At 38.5% G+C, this 19,912-nt stretch overlaps 1 protein-coding gene and 1 pseudogene across 1 annotated transcript; one reads left to right on the forward strand and one right to left on the reverse strand.

The window, feature by feature from the left end:
• Nucleotides 1-7,396: 7,396 nt before the first annotated feature.
• LOC144301504 (U4 spliceosomal RNA) lies at nt 7,397-7,467 on the reverse strand (annotated as a pseudogene).
• A 10,824-nt stretch (nt 7,468-18,291) lies between these two features.
• LOC144301139 (large ribosomal subunit protein uL30) lies at nt 18,292-19,114 on the forward strand. The gene has a single exon (XM_077877718.1). It carries the CDS (start codon nt 18,311-18,313, stop codon nt 19,055-19,057), a length of 747 nt encoding a protein of 248 aa, XP_077733844.1. The 5' UTR covers nt 18,292-18,310; the 3' UTR covers nt 19,058-19,114.
• The last annotated feature ends 798 nt before the right edge of the window (nt 19,115-19,912 follow it).

Below are 19,912 nucleotides of genomic sequence, written 5' to 3' on the forward strand. Positions count from 1 at the left end.
CAGAAGATCTTCTCCTCCCAGGCTCGGCTTGATTGGAAAGCCCATACCCTAAATTTATTTTGATCATTAACCTCGCCCGAGATGCTGCTGGATTCATGAAGTCTGACAAGGCAGAGTTTGGACAATATCCTGTGGAAGGCCATCGAATTTCAGCACCAATCATTGTGAATCTATTTATTTGCTGCCAAACCCTTTAATTTGCTGTGTTAAATCACAACTGTAAAAATTGTCAACCGAAATTTTCCCCATCAAATAAAAAGCCTTAAAACACAAATTACATTTTTAAAGCCTACATTTCTTATTCTTTCTTATTTCTTTTCTTACTGTGTCATTTTCCCCAGGGGGTAGGAAAAGTGGTTCAAGAGGGGCCTGTCTTTGAAGTTATTTTAATCTTTATTCTAGACAGTCCTTTCTGGACTCATTTAATCTGCTTGATTTTTAAGTTGTGCTTATATCCTCCAGATACCAATTCATGACATCCTTCCAAAGAATTGTTCATTAAAATCTAATTTTTACCTTCTAATGCTGGCTTTTTAGCTAATGAAATCTGCAGTAATTATAAATATCCATCTTGCAAAACCTCAGAATTATTGGCATTTACATATAAAGTCAAGCAATGAGAGAGTGATATTAACACTGAAGTTAGCTCTTTCCTTTTCATTTCAATCAAGTGAAGTTAGTACATATATAGTTATGTATATTTAAATAAAAGAATCTCGTTTAGCTTCTTTCAATATTTTTACACTGTCATTAGGACTCTTTTGAATGGTACCCAGGGGAGACCACATCTAATTTAAACTTCACGGCAGAAAAGACATCGGAAAACTTCAGATCCATTATTTAGCTTGATGATCTAAAAAGATTGGAGAAAAGTTTCTGTGATATTAGGCTCTGATCTACCCAAGGTGCCCTGCGGTGATGGCTTTTCCTCATTTTTTATGAATTATCAGATGAAATTTTATCAAAAAGACAAATCATTTATGAAAAGCTGGAACAATGCCTTAGCCCATGAGTTTAAGCTTTACATAAGCCGAACAATAAGCTCTAAATCCCCTTGGCACTAACAGTGTAAGAGCAAGGTTATGCATCCTGACGTGTTGAGAATAAATCCAGAATGCTCAGTGCAGGTCTGTACCCACTCCATAGAGTTCAAAGTAAAGATCGGGTGGTAGATGTGGAAGGTTCACAAAATATGAGTTCCATGGAAGTCAATTGTCTGTTGGAGGGAAAAAATGGACTTATTACGGAGTAGTGGAAAGAGGACAGACTTGCCCAAGGATACAGGGTTAGAATATGGCAAAGCTATGATTCAAATCCAGGTCTGTTGGATGTCAAATGTATATAATATACCTGAGCTTCCATCTCATTATCAATGAAATGAGAATAAAGCCTACTTCAATAGGGCTGATCTAAAGGTTAGATAAGAAGTTCTCCACCATTTATTGAATGCTTTCTATATGCCAGTTTACTGTTTTCACTTAATACCAAGTGTGCCCTGGGGACTGGAAGGGAAAATTAGCTACTGTTCTTCAGTGATTGAATAAAGTCCATTGCCTGCTAGAACAAAGCATGAAATGCAGCCCATTGTTCACAAGCAGATAGGCTTCAGTTTCTTTCCCTGAGGCTGGTGTTTTAGACTCATGCAAATAGATGCTTCATATGTCTTCCTTGGAGATAATTGAATGGGAAATATAAACTTCGCACCCCCCCACCTCCCCAACCCCCACACTGAACTTTTGCTTTGGGAGGGCAACTGAACTGCCATCAACATCAAAGGATACTTTTGATAAAAGTAATTTTTATTCTTCCAGCATAAAATAAGAGAAGACTTAACTGGATTAATGTACTTCCTCCTATTTCCACACAGGACTTCATTTCAAATACCTTGGCTAAATCTGATAGTTTTCTGTCCAACATTTCATGAGTGTTGTGCCGAATCCGAGAAACCACCAAGGAGCCCACACCGATGCAAACACACGAGGGTTTATTTACAAGCTCGAGCTTGGGTCCAAGTGTACCCGACACAGCGGAGCAGGGACTTGGACCCGGAGGTGGGTTTCAGCTTAGTTTTAAGGGCTGGTCTAGGGGACCTCCAGAAGGGGTGGAGGGATTCCTCAAATTCTGTTTACATTTTGATATGAGGCCTTCAAAGGCATTGAGCTCTGTTCTTATTCTAATAGGGGCTTCCTGCCCTTGGCTTGGGCTCTGTTTTTATTCTAATATGTGGCTTTCTAGGATGTTAAGCTGTAAGCTGTTTTCTTCCTGTAACTGAAGTAAGGTAAAGTTCAGCTCTTATTCACAGGGGCCTGGGATGGCTGTACTTGTGATAACGCTGAACTCAAAGTGGAATGGCCTTAATTTTCTCGGCCTCCACAATGAGAGGTTCTACTAGCTCGCTTCTTTGAATTTTATATCAAAAAACCCTCAGTCTTTGCAGATTGAGAAAATACTTCATATCAGTTTTTGTTATTTATCCCTGTTTTAGCTTTAATTGGAAAAAATGAATTTTTTTAGGGCTTTCTATATCATTTATAAGACTCATAGCTACTCAAAATCTACGATTTTAGGACCATCAACTCAGAAGATTTTTGAGTTTTGGTGTTACTTATTGATCATTTCTTTATGAGGAGGGTCCACAGCAAGCACTATATTCATTCATATATAGATAGTTTAACTTAACATATATTTACTATTAATTGCTGTGCATCAAGAAATCTGCAAAGCAAAAATAATAAAGAAATAATTTGTTGTTTTTCTTGCTCTCTAAGCTCTTAGAAATGATCCAGTAAGGCATGACTAGTGGATAAAACTAAGTTACTAAGGAATAGAGTAAAATTATAGACATAAAAACTGCAATGTATTATTAAAAACAGTAGTTATAACTAATAAATGATAGCTATGTGCCGGGTACTGTGTATTTATTATCACATATAAAAATCACATGTGCTCTTAGCCAAAAGTCAACAAGAAAGATCAGCTAGTTTCTTTCTAAAGGAAAGAAATCGAGATTATAAGTGATCACATGACTTGGTAAGCCCACTTACCAAGTTAGTGATAGAGGTAAAATGGGAAGTCCAGGGTCTATCCACTTTTTTAGAAAATCTCTTACACGTACAGAAAGTCAAGCCGAAAGCCAACGGGAAATCGGTATGGAATGAGATTAGCTGAAAAATGGTCCATGGTAGAGATGTGTGTTTTCTCTCTACCTCAATACGTGTTCCTGTTCTAGGATGCAAGCTCCTATAATGCTGTATCCCTCTGAAAAAGTAAGCTATTTAATAATTTGTTTATAATGAGACTGAAATAATGCATTTTTAGGAAATATTAAGGTCCTTAGAGATCTATCGATTAGGAATAAGAATTTTTTTTCCCTGGGGAAAGTAAGAATACATCTTCACTTAGAGGACATAAAGCTGAGAGGCCATTGAAATTGTAAGGTTTAACCCTTTGTTTTATAATAAGAAAACCCCTGAAATTCAGCACTGTATTCAGTTCTGTGTACACATTTTAGGAAGGCAATTGAAAAACGGAAATGTATTTTAAAAAACCCAAACACATTCTGGAGAAACATGATAGTGTTTCTATTCAGTATATTCTCTGCATTCAACTGTTCCTTCCACACACATTTAGTTCGTGACTAGGCTAGCTGTGTGTGCATATGTTGTAGAAAAAGACAGCAGGGAGCTACAGTGTGCTCAGTAGTGAAAAAGCCCTGAGATCTGAGTCAAAAGACTTGGATTCCAGTTAGAGCTCTGCAAATTAATAGCCATGTGACTCTGGGCAGCCAGTTTAACTTTCTAAATTAATTGTGACTGGCAATATTTTTTGACTTCCTCTAAAGCCATCTTCCTCCTCCTTTCCCTGATAACAGAGGACTGATTTGGTCAAACTGAGCATGGTGCTTGGGGAATGTGCACCCCTTGTGTGGCTCCAGAGAATGAACCATTTTTATGCCAGTCACGACATTCCCACCGTTCTCAATCATTGGTGTAGGGGAGGACATGTGACTCATTGCTGCCTGACCAGAAATAGGGGGAGGCTGGCTGAGTGAATTCTGGGAAACATCCCATGCAATGGAAAGATTCAGGAAAAGATCTACCCATCCCCCCTCTATTCTTACAGTTCCTCTATTAAAAGCTATCACATGGGCAGCCCGGGTGGCTCAGTGGTTTAGTGCCGCCTTCAGCCCAGGGCCTGATCCTGTAGACCTGGGATCCAGTCCCATATCGGGTTCCCTGCATGGAGCCTGCTTCTCCCTCTGCCTGTGTCTCTGCCTCTCTCTCTTTCTCTCTGTGTCTTTCATAAATAAATAAATAAAATCTTAAAAAAAAAAAAGCTATCACATGAGTGAATGATACTGCTGTAGTCATCCTGTGAACATGAATCGAGATATTGCTGACTAATATGGAGGAGTAGAAAGTTAGAAATGTCAAACTATCTTATCTTGCTTTATTGTTCTTTTTTAAAAAATGTATTCATGAGAGACACAGAGAGAGGCAGTGACATAGGCAGAGGGAGAAGTAGGCTCCCTGCAGGGACCCTGATATGGAATTCGATCCCAGGACCCCTAGATCATGACTTGAGCCAAAGGGAGACACTCAACCACTGAGCCACCCAGATGACATTGCTTTATTGTTCTTAATTGTTATCACTACCTGCTCTAATATGTATGTGTATGCTTATGTGTATATATTTATACACATATGTCTTTCTACATTTCTTTATCTCTCATCTCTCTTTGAAAATATAAGAATTTCAAAACTTGGACCTGCATTATACTAGTATTTGCATCTCTCTTCTATCTGTCATCTAACCACCTGTCTACCTATCTATCTATTTCCACTTGTCTCTTACTTCCAAACCCCAATATAGCTAGAATAAACGTTCAAGAGAATAACAATGATTGTGTTCACTGCTGAATCCCCAGTGGGATGAATGAATGAATGACTCTCTGACAGAATTCTTGAGGTGCTATACATGCCTCTAGATTTCTTATAAACCCTTAGTATTTAAATGGCTTTTACCCAGGTGGCTTTTGACTTACTGTGTTTCCCAGGTACAATGTAGATGTTATTTACCAACAAATATAGTATAATTTATGTAATATATAACCCAGAATATTCTAAACCTATAAAATTTTGTATCAAATGATAACCCGTTAATTTATCTTACAAAACTTTAATAATTTGTGAGTATCTTTCTATACTTGTAGTTCTAGTTTTATTCTCCTTGTATGAATTATCTGCTTATTCTCCTTGTATAAATCAAAGGATTTTTAAAAGAGAACATATTGAAGAATGATGCCAAAAAATAATAGTTTTGTTTGTCAATTTGTTAATTTCTATAAATCTAGGTAACCACAGGGAGAAAAGAAAAATCAACAAGTAAGAATCCTTATGCTAAGCAGTGGGAAGAACACACAAACATAGTAAAATCAGACATTGTTTTTGTCCTCAAGCTTCATGTCCTGAAAACCATACTGAACGCATATACAACATCAAAAGACAAGGCAATAAATATACAATGTGTCTCAAGTATGTGAAAGACATTTAAGAATTATAAATGTGCTCCTGTAGCCATCTGTATATATTCAGATTTGTTCTTATCTCTCTACATTGTAATCATTTATTTACATGTTCATCTTTCCCATTAAAATATAAGAATTTCAAAACTTGGACCTACATTATACTAGTATTTGCATCCCTGGCAGCTGGTAACTTTATATCTCAACACATAGTAAACGAACAGTGAATGACTGAAAGGTTAATGAGATATCAATGAGTTTGAAAAGACTTCGTAGAAGCCCTGTATCAAAGTATTGAACACTGATTAGCATTTGAAAGGACAGAAAGGAACAGAGTGTTTGTAACAATGGAGAGCTTTACGATGTAAATTGCAGAGATAGGAGTGGTTGTTGAATGGGATCAGTAAGGCATGAACACTAAGACAAGGAAAGGATAAAGTCATTGGAAAGAGAAGGATGGGAAATGGGGTACAATAGGCCACAAATCATAGACATCCATAAAAGTCAAGAAAAGGAATTGAAATTCACAGGTATTGCAATAGGGAATGAGGAGCTTTGGTCAGATGAGTGAAATGGCGGAGACAATGACGAAGCATGGGATTTGGACAGACAGGTAGGTGCAGAATGAACAAGAAAACCAACCAGATAAATCCCAAATGACTGGTGCCAGGAATCAAGCAGTGACATAATGACTACCAGTCATCTGACTCCATCCTCTATGGTCCATCTTAGAGAGGCTATTTAGTCTAATGAAACTAGGCACTTGCAACTCTCCTGCACTCTCAAAATTGAAGGAATTATTCATTCATTTATTCAATATACATTTCTCGAAAATCTGTTATGTGTCAGGTAATATGCAATTTGTGGGGATTCAAATGTTCAGAAACTGATTAAAGATACGGAGCTGATGCACTCTGCCTTAAAATGTTCAGCTCAAATCCCTAACTAATTTTACCTATACAATTTTCAAACAAAGGACTCTTCCTTTTATAATGCCTTGGCCTTGATGTCTTTTATACCAAAATACCAAACTCAATTGTGTTATATTGTTGTGGTGCAATTTTTAGGGACCTGTCTGATGACATTGCAGACATGAATATTTGTTGGAGCAACAATAAATGAAGACAATATCATCCCAGACATTCAGTTTTCTGAGAAAATGACAAAACTTGACTTGTAATGGCATATTAAAAATCATAGAAATGGGGCTGAGCAGAGAAGCTTAAAAAATGCATCACTTTGCTACTGCTGTTGGTTTCACTCTGTTAATGACATGAAATTATACCCCAAGGGTCAGTATTAATCACTGTGTTGACTTTTTCTGGAGGAGGTAGGCTGCTGTAGTATGTATTAAAGAAATTCAAGGGGGGAAAAAGTAAGCCAAGAATCATCAGCGCTCAACTAAGAACAAATACATCTGAGACTGTCTAGATACTGTGTTGGCTTCATGATTCATATTTCTAGGGTGCCACTCCCTATATTTGCAGATAGAGATATGACAGGAAAAGCTGACTTCTAAGTAATTAGGGAGAAATGGTTTATTCAAGGAATAAGTCAATGAGTGCAATGAGAATTGTATTTAGGGTAATTACAGTATGCTAAGGTAAACATATGAAATTAACGAGATTATCCCAGTTAAGAGTAAACATGAGATCACTATATCAGTAATAAGATTTTGTTGTGGTTATTGTTTGTTGTATTCACCTACAAGAACTCCATTTTCCTCTAATTCTTCCTGATTTTCGTAAGGTCAGAAGTGAATTATATTTGCTCTAATATGTGTCTTTTCTATTCATTTTCCTATACTGTTTGTATATTATAAAATCAGAGGGAGAAAAGTTGCAAACATGTAGTTCAACCCAAATAGACATCACATTTTCAATCAGCAATAATCGCGTCTCGGATAAACCTCATTGGCTACAATACTGCCACTGTGCAAAGCTGACACCACATTTTCCAGGGGCATCCTATCTGTCCTATCTGTTTTATCCGTTTTGTTTGTTTGTTTGTTTGTTTCTGCTCTGTTCCATTGTCTTCTGTTAAGGCCACCAAAAATTTATTCATGTTCTATATTCTTTCCTGCTTTCTCTGGTCTATATCTTCACTCACACGAACTTTCATATTTCACATCCACGTATATAAGACCAAGAGAGATGATAGCCATTCCCCTACTTTTGACTTACTGTGTTTCCCAGGTACAATGTAGAACTACTTCAATTCTTTAATATTTTCACAAAGTTCAATAAAACAGTTCTTTTTTTTTAGTGATTTTAGAAAAAATTCTAACCAATCTACTCAACTGTCAGACATAAATTCATGAAAATTGGATTATAAAACTGTAAGTGATCAATACTCTTCTCTACTCAAGACCACTCTTCTTCTTTGGCATTATTTTATTGTTCTTGGACCAGCTTAATGATGCTCAACCCTCTTTTCTCTTGAGATTAGATATTTCTCAGAAAGCTATTGGATCCATTATATGAATAGACTTCTGGAGGACCTTCCTTACCCATTTCAGACATGATCAGATAAATCTGAAACCTTGAAATAATTTAGCTTCCAACTTGGAAGTACCCACTTTAATATAGAGGTGCTCTATTATTAGTTGCATGTTTTACATTCAAGATATTTCTTCATTGTTGACAAGTATCCATGTGTAAAATAGATTTCAATTGCCATACTATCACAGAGGCCCTGAATAACATTTTTTCACATATTATGCTTTACATAGTTAATTACGAACAGAAAGAAGATCAGTTTTGGATCATTGTTACTTTCAATTTAATATCTTAAAAATTAAACACTTAGTAGTTGAATGTGTTATGACTTGAGTCCAGTTTTCTTGATATATACCTCTATTGAGGATACTATGGCCTTTTTTTACCTAAACAGGCAATAAGCGGAACACAGAGTGATGTAAGCAAAAACATCCTATTGTTGATACTTGAGTCTGGACTGTGAAAGAATTTTATATCTATGATATCCTAATAGAGTATTCAATCTCAAAAGTAGCTATATGAGCCATTGTATAGTAGGTCAAACCCTGAACCGTGTAATGGATAGAATTATTTACTTTGGCATCACATAGCTGCATTGTTCATATTAAAATAGTTCACATGTTCTTGAATACTCATTTGCAATTCAATAATGTGGAAACTTTGTATCCCTTTAAAATTATTTTAATTTGAAAATTGAGAGCTAGGCTGAAGGTACAACTTCTTAGATGCTGTAACTAACACTCAGTGACCCACAGTGTGGGTCTGATTTATTATGCAAATACAGAGGCAGAACAATATATTCTGTTTAATCATGCAGAATTTTTGTTTGTTTGTTTGATGGAGTGTCCAGGCACACAAATGAATATTCTATGAATCCAAAATCTACTTCAGAAAGGAAGGTATTTATATGGGGTTGTAAGAGCAAGGTGCCAGAACTGCGATTTATAGAATATGCTTGGTCGATTTTAGAAAAACAGTTTGTCTTTAAACAACTGAATTTTATAATGAGAAAATTACCAAAAGCTTTTAGCTACTCAGGTTATTTAAGTGAAAGTTGAACTTATCCATTATGAGCTATAAAACCCATTGATTTCTTGACTTGATTACTTAAATCTTATGGCCTGAGAATCCTGTCTGACGGATATATCCCCCTTCACCCAGAATGTATTATTGAAGAATGATTTTATGATAACTGCAGCATTTCAGGTAAGCACTGTTCTCTCAACAAACATGAGGAGATAATTCACATGGGTAAACGATTATATATTTAGAGGCCAGCAGCATTTCTTGGCAGCCATTAACCATTACCACTCCAGGGTCAAAACTCACATCTCAAGCCTAAAACCTGAACTCAGTGGGAGAACCATAAATAATTTGTTTTCTAGCATTTTTCAGCAATGAAAATATCTTTCAGCAAAATTATCTCCTTTTTCCATGAGAACTGATACACATATCAGAGAAGAATAGTTGGGAAAATGCTGAAATATATGAATTACTGTGAAGATTGGTTTGATGTGGGCTGCTTGGAGAAGTGAGAATATTATAAAATTTCTTTATTCCTTATGCTAACCTTTAAGGTAGGTACTATTATTCTTATTTTATAGATGAGAAATCTTCAGAGAAGTTAAGTCACTTTTCCAAAGACGTTCAGCTGAGAAATAGCAGCGTTAGGATTCCAAAATAGATTTTTTTTTTTTACATTTCTGTGTGCTCTTAGAGAAGGAGCATTGGTGATTTCAGACTTGATTTTTAAAAACTGTAAATAGAATGTCATGATAAAAGTCATAAAGGAAAACATACATAAAAGGAAACAACCACCAAAACCAAAATTGCACTAATATACTGTTAACATGCCGACGTACTGTGGGCCTATATAATTTGATGGTTGTCTTCTAGTTCTTTTAAAAAATCAGATCAATGTTTATGACTAAGTTAGTGAAGATTACAGTGTTCAGTGCAATTACCCAAACTGAGCAGACCTCTTCCAGATTCCGTGCTTGCTCCACAATCCGTGAGAGATTGATTAATTCCTTCAAGAAGAAAACTTTAGAGCTTATTAAAAAAAAAAAAAAAAAAGAACATAAAAGATACAATTTGCACCCTAACTGGCAGATTTTAAAGTTGCGTGATTTGTAATGTTTGAAGGAAGCCACGGCCAAGATTAACTCATGATGTTCTTAAAATTATGATGACCATCTGCCTTCCAGTATGTTAATGTAGAACCAATCTCTGAAAAGTGCTTCTCATTACTAAAATACTAATAATGCAGAGTGTTGTGCAAATTGTGTTTATTTGATTGCTGCATCGTTAAAGGAGTCTTTGATGCTTCAGGGCCATCTCTAAAAAAATGTTCAGTAGTAATTTGAAACAATTCTGGCTATTTACTATCTTCAGTCTTGTTCATATTCGTTATTTATTTACTTTTTAGTTTTAGCTAATTCTTCTCTAAGACAGTTGAATAGAGAAATAATTTTTGCTTTTAAAAGCTTATTAAATTCTAGTACTCTATTCCTACTTGAAGTTATAATTTTTTTTCTTTGTTTTTCTCATTAGTTGCCATGAGGATGAATGAGTTGCTTTGTTCCATCTGATGGGTAGTTTTCTTGTTCTGTGATCTGGCAAAGAAGAGGAACAGATTCCGCAAAATCCCCTTCACATCCTTACTTAGAATAAAGCAAAGATGAGGAACGAGAAATAGAACTCCCATTATAGTTCCCCAAATGGCTTTTGCTCTTGCCTTTCTTCTCTGCAGCTGTACTATTATATCAGCATATTATTCTTCTCAAGGTACCACATGCACCATCATGGGGCAGCACAGAACAGGGAAACAAAAGCACAAGATGGGACTTGTATAAGATCCAATGATTGGTCAAGATAACATACCATTAAACTTTAAGCATTGGACATGATGTCTCTGAAAGTAGAGACAGCAGATGTGTTGCTTCTGTATCTCCAGTGCCTGGCACATGGTAGAAAAAGTCAATAACTTATTTAAAGAATGAAACTGGCAGTCCCATTATTTTCCACTTTCTACATCTAGGTGTATTCTTAAAAGCAGTTCGTGACTCCTCATGCTTAGTTAAGGGACTGAGAACTTCTCTGGAATAATAATCAATGCATGTTGTCAAAAGAAATAAGTTTGCTGGAGGTGTGGTAGAGGGATAGGCAGACGGAGAAATAAGTTGCTGTAGATTCTTCAGCAGATGTATGAGTGCATTGACAAGGGATAGCCAGACTTTCAAAAATGATTTGAAACAAGTACCTATTTGAGTGACCTCATAGGATTATTATAAAGAACTTGTGCCCTGAATCATGGGAAGAATAGTAAACACCTCAAACGGTATTGTTGGGGGTTTGAAACTGCTAGTTAATTACATGCATTTCCACTCCAAATTCTGAATCAGTGGGCCAGTTTTATTTCTGCCTCTTTTGGTTCAAAAACATAGCCGGAACATGAATCTAGGTTTCCTAACAGATCCTCTCTCCTCTCTAAACCTAAAATTTGGGTAGGGAAGGGGTCTGCATCTGCAGAGCACACTTTCACCTAACTGGATCTGTGGAAGGTGGTGGCCAGCCTCACACCTTATCAAGCACAAAAAGGGCAAGATTCTGAGACTCAGGTGACACAGTCAGCCTTTAACACATCAGTGCTGCCTGAGAGAGAAGTAAGGACCAGTGACTGCAGTCCTTCTGTGGTCTCACCAATCAAATAAGTGATCCCTCTTCCAACAGAGAGAGAGGGAAGAAGGGTATATTATTTCTTCCCTTGACCTCTGAGCAGTAGAAGTTCCTTGCATACAGGTTGTGGGGGGGTGGGGGGGAAGGGAGGGTTAAGGGGAAGGAAATGATTTCTGTTAATATTATCATCTCCATTATCATTGTGGCCTCCCCTCTCTTTCAGTGACACAGGATCCAACTCTCTGTGAGGATCTTAGGGGCATAGGTCTTAGTGATGAGCAAGACTGTAAATACTTTCACAGTGAGTAGGGAAGCTTTTGGCATGATTTCTCTCTGGCTACCATAACTCATTCTAATGACACTGGATAGTAAATTCTAGACTCTGGTTGTGTTGTACTCTGAATATCCTTCCTAATAGTTTACATTTCTATGAACTCCCTAAACTCTGTGGGAAGTATTGGGGTGAAAGTATCTGTTAGGAGATGAGTGAGTATGGAAACTCTAGAGAAATTCTCTTCACAGATTGATTCCGTTTTGGATCTCTTTTTGTAATTCACAGGGACTACCACATTTCTATAAAATTAGAAGGACACAAGCTATAGAATATCGTAATAGTGTTGTTAGGTGATTCTCTCTCTCTCAGCTACACACGTATACCCCTCCACATACTCACAGCCAAAATATTGTGATTGCATGACTTATAAACCTTTCTGCATAAATAGGGACTGGAGGGTGAGTGTGTGTTTGTGTGTGTGTGTGTTTGTGTGTGTGTTTGTGTGTAGGGGGCCTATTCTTTATAAAGAATTATTCTTCATTATGTTATAAATATGACAACAGTAGCTACAATTATAAGCCGATTAGGTAGATGATCAATAATACAAATGCACTGAAGTAGAGTTCCTCTTGTTTCAATTGTGTTTAATGTAAATGGCATTCTGTACTGTTCACAGAGTAAGACTTCTAATCAAGACATAAATGATCTTCTAATTAACTGCCTTTGTCTGATCCTCTGAAATAAAATGTAGTTTTGTTTAGAGAAATCAAGTAGGTGTTAGACTCATCCCAGACTTTATTATGGGGCTCCTCTCTCTGCTTTCCAGTGGCTTTATCATCAGGGCCAGAAAATCAGTGCTTATACATTGCGAGGTTCATGCAATCACTGAGTAAATCATACCAGTATCTTTACCAACCAGGCATATTACAAAATTCTGAATTGGGACTTGGTCATATTTTCTAATTTTGTCTCCAGTGGTTTTGATTGTTATCACAATCAGCTTGTAGAAGCATTTCCTAGCCAGTGATTCTTAAGCCTGACTGCACATTAGAATCACCTGAAAGGTTTTTAAAAACCATAAATGCCCACATTCCCACTCCAGAGCAATGTAATGAGTCTCTAGAGGTAGGAGAACCCGATGGTAGGTGATTCTAATATGCAACAGAGTTGAGAATCACTGACAGAGACCAAAGGTCAGCATTTTTTTTTTCCTGTAAAGGCCCAGATGGGAAATATTTTAAGCCCTGTCACAACTGTACAGCTCTGTAATAACTAAGCAACTGCCCATGAAAGCAGCCATAAACAATATGTAAACGAAGGGGTCTGGCTGCATCCCTGTAAAACTTTATATACAACCGTGAAATTGTGATTTATAATAAGAAGTAGATATCTGGTCCTCATTTCTGGCACAGAGCTGAAACTTGTGGCATTTTCTAAATGATGAGCAGACCCGTGTCTTTTGTTATGTAAATGAGGTGATTTTTGGAATGCACCAAAGGATGCCAGACCTCTGAGGGGCGAGGGGCTGGAGTTTGAATCAATCTCCAATGGCCTATGCTTTAATTGATTGTGCCTAAGTAATGAAGCCTCCATAAAATCCGAAAAGGACAGGGTTTGGAGAGCTTCTGGGTTAATGAAAATGAGACCTGGGTAGTGCCATGCTCAGGAGAGGCGTGGAAACTGCCCTTCCTCCACATCTTGCCCTAGGCTTTTCTCCCATCTGGCTGTTTCTGAGTTATATCCTTTTATAAGAAACCATTATCCAGTAAATAAAATGTTATTCTGAGTCCTGAGCCCCTCTAGCAAATTAATCAAACCCAAGGAGGGGGTCGTTGGAAACTCAATCTATAGCTGGTGGGTCAGAAGCGCAGGTAAGGACCTGAGATTGTGACTGGCATCTAAAGGGGAGGGTGAGGCAGTCCTGTGGGACTGGAGCCCATAATCCACAGAATCAGAGGCTGTCTCCGGGCGGTGTCAGAATTGAGTTGAATTGTAGGACGTCCAGCTGAGGTCGGAAAATTGGGAAAGGCTATGTTAAAATTCAACTGACTAAATTTTAAAGATCTAATTGGCTTTAATGATTGACTCATGAAAAAAAAAGATTGACTCATGAATCAGGCAACATCCCATCTATCAAGTAGAGGGGAACTCCAAGGAGTTGTGTGGAATGGGAGGTTTTTATAGGAAGGAAGGTGAGGCAAGAAAATAACAACAAAAAAAAGGAAGGATTGTTTGAGACAAGGTCATGTCCCTTAGGGGAAAAGAGCAAGGGGTGTCACCATGCAGATGACCTCATCTGTCAGGTCTGCCAGCTGTTAGGGGGTCAGGGTGGGGGTAAGGAATGTGACAGGTTACCTCACTGGTGTTAAAAAGGAAATTCCTGGCCAGTTAAGACCGCCCTTCTGGGGAGGTTGAAATTTTGATTAGGTAGTAAACCCCAGTTTGGGGACTTGGCTTAAATGACTCATTTCAGGCCTGTGCTTTTCTTTTTAGCATTAATAAGCCACACTTGGCCTGATATTAAGGATTTGGATCAGCAACCCTTAATCCTACTTTTAGCCTCAGAATCCATAATTAACTTAATAAATGAGCACTAACCTAACTGATGTGTGTTGTCAGACAGCAAAATACACGAAGAGAGCATTGGTTTTGTAAATGAACCAATGTGAGCTGGCCCCTTGGTAAGTCACAGACACACCAGGTGGAGTTGTGGCCCTAAGGAAACTTTCTCTGCAGACAATGAGGAGAACAAAGGGAATGATTTCCAAAGCTGGAACTCCCTGAGCGAGGTGGAATGGGTGCCTTTTATTGAGGGTTAGGGTGAAAGTTTAGAAAGGGGAACCTAGTCACGGCAGGTGAGGTGGGCATAAGGCCATGTGTGCCCCTTGAGGAAACGTGCCTACACGTACCTTGTATGTTATGTAAGTGAGGTTTGTGCTCCTCCTTGGGAGGAGATTTTAGTATTAGAATGAGGTGAAGGTAATTGTTGGTCATTCTAGAGGTCACTTCATGGTGTGTCTGCACAAGTGTGAGTCTGGGGTTACATTCCAACTAGTCTGAGTGGCCTGGACCACCAGAGCTCTTCCTGCCTGCTGGAGTCCTTACTGCTTGAGGGGTGCTTTCCATTTCCATCCTGGGGTGTTATGCGCACAGAGTTCTTGCCTGAATAAAGAGATAATCTGGAAAGAAGAGTTTAAGGAATGACATGGGACAAATGTCCGTGAGTACAAGCAGGTGAGCAGTAAAAAAAGGTCAGGTATTGGGTGTGGAGCCACTTTCAGGCGAATGGCCTTGAGCAATGGAATGTAGAAAGGGCTCATCACGTGCCCCTCCTCAAAATACCCATGGATTCATGGGCTACGGACAACCAGGCCCAAAAAAGGAGAATTTCATACAGCACCCCACCTCCTCATCTTCCCCCTTTAAAAGCCTACAAGGGGCATCAGGGTGGCTCAGTTGTTTAGGCATCTGATTCTTGATCTCAACTCATGACCTCTGCTGCTGCCCTGCCCTCAGCTCCCTTGCGGTGTATTCAATAAACTTCCATCTCCTTTGTTCTTCTCCAGGTGAATTCTTCCATTTTCTCCCCCACCAGCTTCCACTGGATCATCGCTCCACATTTGGGGGCCCCCATCTGATTGAGAGACATCCCATTTAGGCACCACAGCAGGGTCTAGCTGGAGACAGTTTTAAAGTAAAAAATATCTTGGTTCAATACCTTGCTTGCACTACCACTGTGTGCTGTGTAAAATGTGAGAACCCCATTTAGTCTGTGTGAGCTACAGATTCTTCACTTCTAAAATGGGAATAGCCATATGTAAGTCAATGTGTAACTGACCTAATGTGAGTTCACACCTTGGTGAGTCAGAAACTGCACCAGGTGTTGTTGCACAAAGAAAATCTGATTTGCAGCAAATGAGATCACAGAGACAGGCTTCCAAAGCTGTGACTCCCCCAGAAAGGGTGAAAGGGGGTTCCTTTTTTCAGGGTTAGGATGAATATTTAGATAGGGAAGCCCTGTTATCAAATGTAGGGGCAGGCATAAAGGCCCTGCATGTGTCTTAAGGAAGCCTGTCTATACTGACTGTATGTTATGCAAATGAGGCTGAAATCTTTATCTGGAATGGAGATTTTAGTATTATAATGAGCTAAAGGTAGGTGGTGGTCATTCTAGGTCACTCCATGGTTCATCTTCACAGATGTGAGTCAGGAAATAAGCTCAAATTGGTCTGGGTGGTCTGGCCCATCTGAAAGTCTTGTTTGAACACTGCTAGCCCTCGGGGACAGTTTTGGTTTTCATTTGCCTGAGTGAAGAGATAAGCTGGAAATCAGAGCTTAAGGAAAAATGTGGGACAAACGTCAGTGAGTACAAGCAGGTAGGCAGTACACATCAGGTTTTGGGATCTCGCTGGTGACAAAGGGACCATGGTGCTGCTGAATTTCTCATGAAAATTCAGTAGTTTCTCTAGCTAATAATACCTCACTATATTGAGCATTTACCATATAGTAGGTGCTGTTCTAATCATTTATACTCATTTGTGGAGGCCGAGAAAAATCAAGGCCATTCCACCTCAAGTTTAGCATTAGCACAAGTTAGCCATCTTAAGCCCCTGTGAATAAGAGCTGAACTTTATGAGGAAAACTGCAGAATGTCCTCAATGTCAGGTAATCCCATAACAGAAAGACAACAGAGCCCACACCCGTGGTAGAAAGTCTCATATTAGAATGAGAACAGAGCTCAATGCCCTTGAAAGCCCCATATCAAAATGTAAACAGAACTTGAGAAATTCCTCCATCCCTTCTGAAAATCCCCTAGACCAGCCTATAAAAAAACCAGCTGTAACCCACTTCGGGGTCCAAGTCCCTGCTCTGCTGTGTCGGGTATACTTGGACCCAAGCTCGAGCTTGCTAATAAACCCTTGTGCGCTTGCATCGGTGTCGGCTCCTTGGTGGCTTCTCGGATTCGCAATCTTGGGCACAACACATTGTCCTCGGGGGGAAAAAGATTTAAAAAAATGGCACAGACTTGTCTTCAATGAGTTTCCACCACAATGGAGAAAAAAAAATTCATAAATTGCTATATTTCAGAAGGGAACATGGTAAAGTGATCAATGCTAAAAGATTTGCAGTGCTATATTAGGTATTGAGGAAGGAGAATCACTTAGAAACGTGTTAATTAAAATCTTCAGAAAAACAACTGGTAGAAAAAAAATGGTGGATGAAGGCTGAATGTAATTTCATTTTGCAGATTTGGGAGTAGTGGAAGGAAGTTGGAAAAAGGTGTGGAAGTGGGGAAGCAGGAGATGTGTTTATGGAAGGAGGCCTTGATGTGGCCTTGTGCTGGTGGAGTAGAAGGTGATAAGGCAGCTTAGAGTCAGAACATCCAGGGCTCAGATTTCCACGTTACGTAGTTGAACTTATAAATCAACAGAGAAATATTTAAGGTTTAAGGTGATGGTATGTTTTGAGCTACAATTTAGAAAGATTAATCTGACAGTGGAAAAAGGGAACTATGGTATTGTTTCTTTATTCTACCCATTTCATAGAGTTGTAATGATTAAATGAGTTAATTTAGTAAGGCTTTTAGAGCATTGTCTGGCAAAGGGTTAGGATTGTGTAGGAATTATTACTGTTCCATAAATAATATGAAACCATTATCTAGCCTTTAACAAATTTTTGTTTATTCGTTTGTCTAGTGCAACACAGCTCTAGAAGACAATTATAGATGCATGTACATCAGGCATTCTTTACCGGTTTTTAGGGGAAAAATGCTAAAACATGGAAATAAGGCAAAGGTGGTGGCAGGCCTGTCAGTTTCATAACAGTGTACTAATAATTCTGTCCACAGATTATTTTATTTAGGCCTAATGCCTTCGTAAATGAAGTCATAGGAAGTTTTGAACTAAGGTGGGACCCATGTTCCTGGAAGTAGAGCCGTGGAATGTTGGGTAGATTCAAACGGGAGAGAGGAAACCAGAGCTCAGTTAAGCTTTCCAGCTAAGAAGCTATGAGAATCTTATCATGAATGCATCAGAAATATAAAGGGGAACACAGATTTAAGAGTCTTGATAAGCTTAACATCATTATTAAGGAGAATTTGGTTGAATGGCAAGAAATATAAAAAGTCTAAATCAGTGTTTTCTAAATAGTGGAGTCATTAGCAAACCTAGGGAAGTCTTGAGGAGGTGATTTGCAGTGAAGTTGTAGTCGATTTGTGGTTGATTTCATTTGACCATGTTCTGTTGGAGGTATTCAGAGCGGAGCTATCTTGCAGACACATGGAAATGTGAAAATTAATCAAAACCAAATTGGGTTCCTCTTTTTCCGGCTGGAACCATGGAGGGTGCAGAAGAGAAGAAGAAGAAGGTTCCTGCTGTGCCGGAAACCCTTAAGAAAAAGCGAAGGAACTTCGCGGAGTTGAAGATCAAGCGTCTGAGAAAAAAGTTTGCCCAAAAGATGCTTCGAAAGGCAAGGAGGAAGCTTATCTATGAAAAGGCTAAGCATTACCACAAGGAATACAGGCAGATGTACAGAACTGAGATTCGCATGGCGAGGATGGCGAGAAAAGCCGGCAACTTCTACGTGCCTGCAGAACCCAAGTTGGCATTTGTCATCAGGATCAGAGGTATCAATGGTGTGAGCCCAAAGGTTCGAAAGGTGTTGCAGCTTCTTCGCCTTCGCCAGATCTTCAATGGCACCTTTGTTAAGCTCAACAAGGCTTCAGTTAACATGCTAAGGATTGTGGAACCGTATATAGCATGGGGGTACCCAAACCTGAAGTCAGTGAATGAATTGATCTACAAGCGTGGTTATGGCAAGATCAACAAGAAGCGAATTGCCCTGACAGATAACACATTGATTGCTCGGTCTCTTGGTAAATATGGCATCATCTGCATGGAGGATCTGATTCACGAGATCTATACCGTTGGAAAACGTTTCAAAGAAGCCAACAACTTTTTATGGCCCTTCAAATTATCTTCTCCACGTGGCGGAATGAAGAAAAAGACCACCCATTTTGTAGAAGGTGGAGATGCTGGCAACAGGGAAGACCAGATCAATAGGCTTATTAGAAGGATGAACTAAGGTATCTACCATGATTATTTTTGTAATCTGGTCAGTTAATAAATGACTACTTTCAAATGGAAAAAAAAAAAAAAAAAACCAAATTGGAACCCCATAATTCCATAAATTGGATAACTATGAGAAACTATGGGTAAGTTTTCCAGTGGAGCATACTACTACTTCATTCTTTCCTGTTGACTCAAGATTTTGGTCAGGGCAAGGAAATGATAAAGGATAGACTTGATTATGCAAGAAGCCTAATTCACTCGTGCAAATCATTAATGTATTCTAACTGTATGCATAGGGTAAGGTGTTTTTCTCAACCTGTCTCCATGAAGGGGAGAGTTTTACTTAATAGTTCTTAGATCAGATCTGTGTGTGACAGTAAGCTAGTTAATTTTGTTTTTTGTTTTCTCATTTCATAGTTGATACATTTGATATACTTATCTCAAGGAGAATGGACACCAAAAATGTGAAGAAATCAAATATTCTTTAAAAGATTCATCTATTTATTTTAGAGAGTCACCGCGATTGAGAGAGAGGAGAGGGAGGGAGGATCTTAAGCAGACTCCCCATTGAGTGTGGAGCTCAATGTGAGGCTATTCTAGGACTCTGAGACCCTGACCTGTTTGAAGAAAGCTGCATTTATTTTTATTTTATCTTTATTTTTTGCTAAGCTTCGTTCTATGCCCACAAGTAGCCTAGGAAATGAGATGGATGCTGACAATAGATTGTGGTGAAATGATCTGTAAGATGGTCCTCCTCATGGTGACCTTTTACCTAGGATGGCAGAACTAAATCTTCCACTGTTCCATGACCACAACCTGACAACTGCTACCCTCAAAAAAAAAAAAAAATAAATAAATAAAATAAAAT

This window comes from Canis aureus, chromosome 29, assembly GCF_053574225.1.
Source record: "Canis aureus isolate CA01 chromosome 29, VMU_Caureus_v.1.0, whole genome shotgun sequence".
Taxonomy (NCBI): domain Eukaryota; kingdom Metazoa; phylum Chordata; class Mammalia; order Carnivora; family Canidae; genus Canis; species Canis aureus.